The sequence below is a fragment of the Cajanus cajan genome, chromosome 9, assembly GCF_000230855.2.
Source record: "Cajanus cajan strain Asha chromosome 9, NIPB_CcT2T_4, whole genome shotgun sequence".
Classification (NCBI taxonomy): Eukaryota; Viridiplantae; Streptophyta; class Magnoliopsida; order Fabales; family Fabaceae; genus Cajanus; species Cajanus cajan.
In genome coordinates, this window is record NC_138525.1 from 39,226,843 (window position 1) to 39,233,127 (window position 6,285).

The window sequence follows — 6,285 nt, forward strand, 5'->3', positions numbered from 1 at the left end:
AGTAAACACAGTTCATGGCCAGTTTTGTTGGTCATTTACAATTTGCCTCCTTGGCTATGCATGAAGAGAAAATATATTATGTTGTCTATGATGATATCAGGTCCCCGACAACCAGGAAATGACATAGATGTGTATCTTAGTCCATTGATTGATGACTTGAAAATGTTGTGGGACACAGGAGTGGAGGTCTTTGATGCATATCGTGAAGAAAAATTTAACATGCGTGCAATGTTATTTTGCACAATAAATGATTTTCCAGCATATGGTAACTTGAGTGGGTATAGTGTGAAGGGTCATTAGCATGTCTTATATGTGAAGAAAACACAAGTTATACCCAATTGAAACATGGGCAAAAGATTGCGTACACTAGGCATCGTAAGTTTCTTGTTCATAGTCATCCATACCGTAGATTGAAGAAAGCATTCAATGGATGTCAGGAGGATGAAATTTCCTCGACACCGCGCAATGGTGAAGAAGTATATCAACGGGTGAAGAACATTAACATTGTGTTCGGAAAGACACAAAAGAAGTCAACTGAGAGAAATATCTGGAAGAAACGATCAATATTCTTTAATCTTCCTTATTGGTGCAAGCTAGATGTTAGACATTGCATAAATGTGATGCATGTGGAGAAAAATGTTTGTGATAGTGTAATTGGGACATTGCTAAACATCAAAGGAAAGACTAAAGATGGATTGAAAGCACGACAAGATTTGGTGGACATGGGTATACGTTCTGAGTTACATCCTCTGTCTATTGGAAGACGCACTTACTTGCCTCCAGCTTGTCATACTCTATCAAAGAAAGAAAAAAAAAAGCTTTTGTGAGTGCTTAAGCAGTGTGAAAGTTCCACAAGGGTACTCCTCAAATGTTAAGAGTCTGGTGTCTATGCAAGAATTGAAGTTGATTGGTTTAAAGTCTCACGATTGTCATGTGTTAATGCAACAACTTTTTCATGTGGCTATTCGTAACATTTTACCATCTTCTGTTAGAGTTGCTATTACTCGATTTTGTTTATTCTTCAATGCCATTTGCAACAAAGTAATTAACCCTGTAAAGTTAGATGAGTTAGAAAATGAAGCAATCACAATCTTGTGTCAATTGGAAATGTATTTTCCATCTTCATTTTTTGATATCATGGTGCATTTGATAGTTCATTTGGTTAGAGAGATTCGATTGTGTGGCCCGGTTTATCTTAGATGGATGTACCTTGTTGAGAGATACATGAAGATCTTAAAAGGATATGTCAAGAATCAATACCGCCCAGAAGCCTCTATTGTGGAGAGGTACATTGCAGAAGAAGCCATTGAGTTTTGTTCAAGGTACATGTCGAAATCAGAACCAATAGGAATTCCCAAGACTCGACATGATGGGAAACAATTTGGTAAGGGTACTCGAAGTTTAAAGATTAGAACTGTGAGTCGAACAGAAGTTGACCAAGCACATTTGTACATATTGAACAACACTGATGAAGTAAATCCTTACATATCTGAACACATAGATGAAATCAAGATAGCACACCCCCGGATGAATGAGAAATGGGTATTGAGTGAACATAACAAGAGTTTCTTAGCTTGGTTTAAGAAAAAGGTTTATGGTGAGGTTAATGCTTCTGATACACTTTTGAGACTCGCGCGTGGGCCTAACAACGATGTCATTACATTTGGTGGGTATGACATTAACAAATATTGTTTCTATACAAAGACAGAAGATGACAAAAGTAGAGTACAAAATAGTGGGGTTACAATTCAGGCTGAGGCTGTGCACTTTGCTAGTTCAAAAGATAAAAATCCCATTACAACATCCATGAGTTATTTCGAAGTCATAGAAGACATATGGGAAATTGATTATGTTACGTTTAGAGTGCCTATGTTCAAGTGTAAATGGGTTGATGGCAATACCGGTGTGCAGACAGATGATTTAGGATTTACTTTGGTTGATTTGAATAAGGTCGGCTATAAGGATGAACCTTTTATTATGGCATATCAAGCAAGACAAGTTTTTTATGTCAGGGATCCATGTAATGAGAAATGGTCAGAGGTCCTCGAAGTTAGAACCATGCATGGAACTCACGAAGATGAGTCTCTAGATATGCATGAGACACCGTCTTTCTCAAGCAGATCATTTGGTCCTATTGCGGACCATGAAGTGGACGAAATACATGCTATTCGAAGTGATCATGATGAAGGAATATGGGAAAACATTCCAACCTAATAGGTTTCTGTTTGTGTAATATTTATTTTTTTATTAGTTATTATGTTGCTATATTGTTATTATGTTTTTTACTTTATTTGTCTATTCAGTTAATTCATTGTTTTAATAATGAGAGTTTAATTTTTTCAGGATTATGGAGGATTCTGGGTCTGGCAGTGGAAGGAGGGAAGGTAGATCTGTCACCCGATTGTCTGGGTTGACAGCTGGGCGCATTGCCAAGGAGAGGACACTGGTTGAGGTGGATCCTCGTTCTGGCAAGGCATCAGGCCCAAATGCTGCCAAGTTTAAGAGCTATTTGGGAGTCCTAGCTCGACGACATGTTTCTATTATCATTCCATCATGGATGACGTTCAGGAGGTTGACAAGAACCTCATGTGGCAGGATATTCAGGTATATACTTTCACATCCCTTGAATATTATATAACTTAAATACATTATTTATTAATTGTTGTTATTTTCATAGCAAAATTTTGTCATTCCCAACACTGAGGTCATGAGGAGGAAGATGTTATCTTCCCTGGCCACCAGGTGGAGAGACTTCAAGACTTTCTTGACATGGGAGTATGTATTTGGAGAGCGAAAAAATGAGACTCCCTGTCTAAAGTACCATATCACTAATGATGAGTGGATGCAATTTCGTGCCACTCGATTGGACCCTTCGTGGCAGGTTAGTTATTGCTAACTCTTACATTGACACAAATACTTAAGGTATATTTTAATTAATCTCATTTTCTTTTTTGTATTATTGCAGGCTAAAAGAATAGCTGCCCAAGAACGACAAGCCAAGAATGATGCACCCCATCTATTGTCAAGAGGGGGATATGAAAGAAAAAAAAAAGGAAATGAAGAAGGCTAGGGCAGAGGCAGCAGGGGTTGAGTCTAATGACCGTGTGGAGTCACCTCCCCGCCATGAGATGTGGATAGCAGCCCAGACAAAATCAGATGGGCAAATTACTTCTGAGTTTGCAAGGGTCGTTGCAGATAAAATAGTAAGTAAAAATATACAAACTAAGACTCTTCATTTCAACTCATTTAATTCATAAGTGTAGTTTAGGGTATACTTATTGTTAATATGTTGTAGGAGGGTTTAGTTGAGCAGAGCACCCAGGGCTCATTTGTTTCCGATGGTCAGAATGATATCCTTACTTTGGCCATAGGAAGGCCAGAGCACGGAGGCCGTGTGCATGGTGTTAGTGGTTCTTGGAGCTGCCGAGATTTCTTTGGTGCCCGATCATCGAGGAGCACTGTTGACTCTTGCAGTCAAGAGGTTATGCAGAGAATGGAGCAGAGATTGGAGAGTCAGTTTGAAGAGAGATTGAAGAATATTCAAAAAGAGTTTGAACAGAAGTTTGAAATTTTGGCTCGTTCTCAGCAACAGACTGCAGTTGCTCATGATGGTGTTCGAGTCAGCACTAAAGGGAGTTGTGCTGCTCCAAATCCCTCACCGGATCAGACTCACACTGATGTACCAAACTAGTGTGAGTTATATGTTGAGGATGACCCCCCACGGTTAGTGGCTATTGGCCGAGTATTTGAGGGTGGCTCAACCATCCATGGTGTCCCTCTACAGCCAGACTGGACACGGGTTGTGGTTGACCAAGTTCAAGATGCTGCTGCTCCAGTGCCTTTGCCCAATACAGAGGTTCAACTAGTGGGGCAGGCAACCGGGACATTCTTAGCTTGGCCAAAATGTTTGGTCATGCCGCTTTCAGCACGGGCAAAGGTAATTATATTATTGCTCTTTTATATTCTTATAATTCTATTATTGTTTTATCTAATTTTGATTATTTCTTTAGGATTTTATCAATCGTGGTAAGGAGGTCATGAGAGAACCTCATGTTGATGATGCTAATATCGCAGAAGCTGAGGGTGATCCCATATCTAAGCTTCTAATCATATTACCACGATTAAAGAAGAAGCCAATTCAATTGCAGTGGGACATTAGAGTTTTTGGAGTTGATAGCTCTGATGTTCCACTATACATATCTCTGCCTGATGCATTAGAGATTGTTGGGGGAAACTCCATGTTAAATATATCTATCATACAGCTGTGGGCCATGTAAGTCATATTTTCTTTTATGAGTCTAAATTTACAATAATTACATTTAACTTATAATAATTATTTGTGATAGGTACATGGACAAATTGAGTGTGGAGCAAGCACAAGCAGAAGTATATGGATTTATTGAGCCTCAATCAATCCAAAAATCAGGAAACACTCAGGTCCAGATCCAACAATATATGCAAACATGGATGAGTGACTCAAGAAGAGATATATACATGGCTCCATACATTGACGGGTTAGTTTTTTAATTGGTTTTTTAATCATGGTAATTTTATAACTAATTTGTTTGTCATACAATGTAGGTCCCATTGGCAGTTAATGGTAATCATTCCTAAAGAATACACCGTGGTGTGGTTTTGTTCACTACATCGAAAACCAAGCCACGAAATTAAATGCCAATTACAAGGGTAACTAAATTTTTTCATTATGTTTTAAAACTATAATTATATATATTGGCTAACATTTGTTTTTATTTCAATTAATTAGAATCGTGTCTGGAGCTAATATTTTAAGTGGAAGAGCCAGATCATCAAAGTCATTGCATTTCATATACCCTAAGGTTAGCAAATTAATTCATACAGTCAATAATATTTAAATTATTGACTTTGGAAATAATAGTTATTTGTTTCTCATTTTAGTGTAATAAGCAACAAGACTCGTTTGAATGTGGCTATTACATCATGTATTGGATGAGAGCCATAGTTTCTGCGGGTATTATTGATTCTTGGGCGCAGGTAATTCATATCAAAATTTATTTAACTATATTTACCTTTAGGATAATTAACATTGCATATTAATGACACTTAAATTAATGTTTCAGGTCTTTCAAGATCCATCTCCATTGCCCGAAGATGAGTTGCTCAAGATAAGAGAACAATGAGCAACTTTTTTTCTAAGTTTAGTTAGTTAGATATTATGTTTATAGTTTGATAGTTAGTTAGTTTAGTTAGTTAGCATTGACAAACATATGTTTTATAGCTTTTTTAGGATAATAGGATTTACATTGTCATAATTTATGTTTTTTAAGATTTATATATTATTTTATTTTTGTCATTCAATTTTGAAATATAATTTGAATTTCTATTCTGGACTGCCTGGTTTAGATTTGGTATTCTAGACTATATTTATATGCAGGTGTTGGGTATATAAAAAATTTATAAACGTTTTAAAAAAAACTCCCACAATTTACGTTGGACATGGCGTTGTCCGACGTAAATTTACGTTGGGCCTTGCAATGGCCGACGTAAATTTACGTCGGACAACGCCATGTCCGACGTAAAATTGTGGTATGTTTTTTGTCCCTTTTTATGTCGGTCTGAGAGAATCCCCGACGTAAATTTACGTCATCTTTCAGAGGCGACGTAAATTTACATCTCCCGTATTAATGTCGGAACCTTTTCCAACGTAAAAGGCTCAAAATACGCGATGTAAAAGACCCTTTGTGTACTAGTGGATGCCGAGGAGGTGACCTCCAAGGCTGCCGATGCCGAGGCAGTCGACCTTACGGGGAGTTCGCCACCTGAGGGAGCTACCCGAGCTACTGAGGAGTCTGCTACGGCTGCCGGGGTGGCAACTGAGGCTGCCGAGCCTACTGCTCAGGTTGTCGAGGTTGGTGCCTTCATCACTTGTGGTTTTTCTTCTATGTTGTCCCTGTCTTGGTTTTCTGACGTGTTGTCATTCTCTACAGGCGGTGAACGCTGTCGAGGACCAAGTGGCTCCAAGCTCGGGGGCGCCGGGGGTAGGCGCTCCCATTGTTGAGCAGGGGACGCCTGCCACCACTGCTACTGCTGAGGATCGCGGTAAGGGGCCGAGCTCCGAGGTTTCGACGTCCACTCCTGCGGCGTCAACGCCGCCATCTGGCTCGTCAAAGGGAGCCTCCAAGAGTCAGTACCTCGCTAGCCGCTTCGGGAAAGATCGAACTCTAACGCGGCTGGACCACGTGAGCGCGTCAGAGGACATCGAATCGTTGTGGAGCATGGGAGTGACTGCGGAGAAGTTATTCGCCA

At 39.3% G+C, this 6,285-nt stretch overlaps 1 protein-coding gene across 1 annotated transcript; it reads left to right on the forward strand.

The window, feature by feature from the left end:
- The first annotated feature begins 467 nt into the window (after window positions 1–467).
- LOC145951734 (uncharacterized) lies at window positions 468–5,152 on the forward strand. Its single transcript, XM_083063658.1, has 2 exons — window positions 468–4,838; window positions 4,918–5,152. Exon 1 carries the CDS (start codon window positions 889–891, stop codon window positions 2,212–2,214), a length of 1,326 nt encoding a protein of 441 aa, XP_082919784.1. The 5' UTR covers window positions 468–888; the 3' UTR covers window positions 2,215–4,838; window positions 4,918–5,152.
- The last annotated feature ends 1,133 nt before the right edge of the window (window positions 5,153–6,285 follow it).

Bases quoted from the DNA above. Each gene is read 5' to 3' on its own strand.
- LOC145951734 (XM_083063658.1), top strand. From the start codon at position 889: ATGCAAGAATTGAAGTTGATTGGTTTAAAGTCTCACGATTGTCATGTG.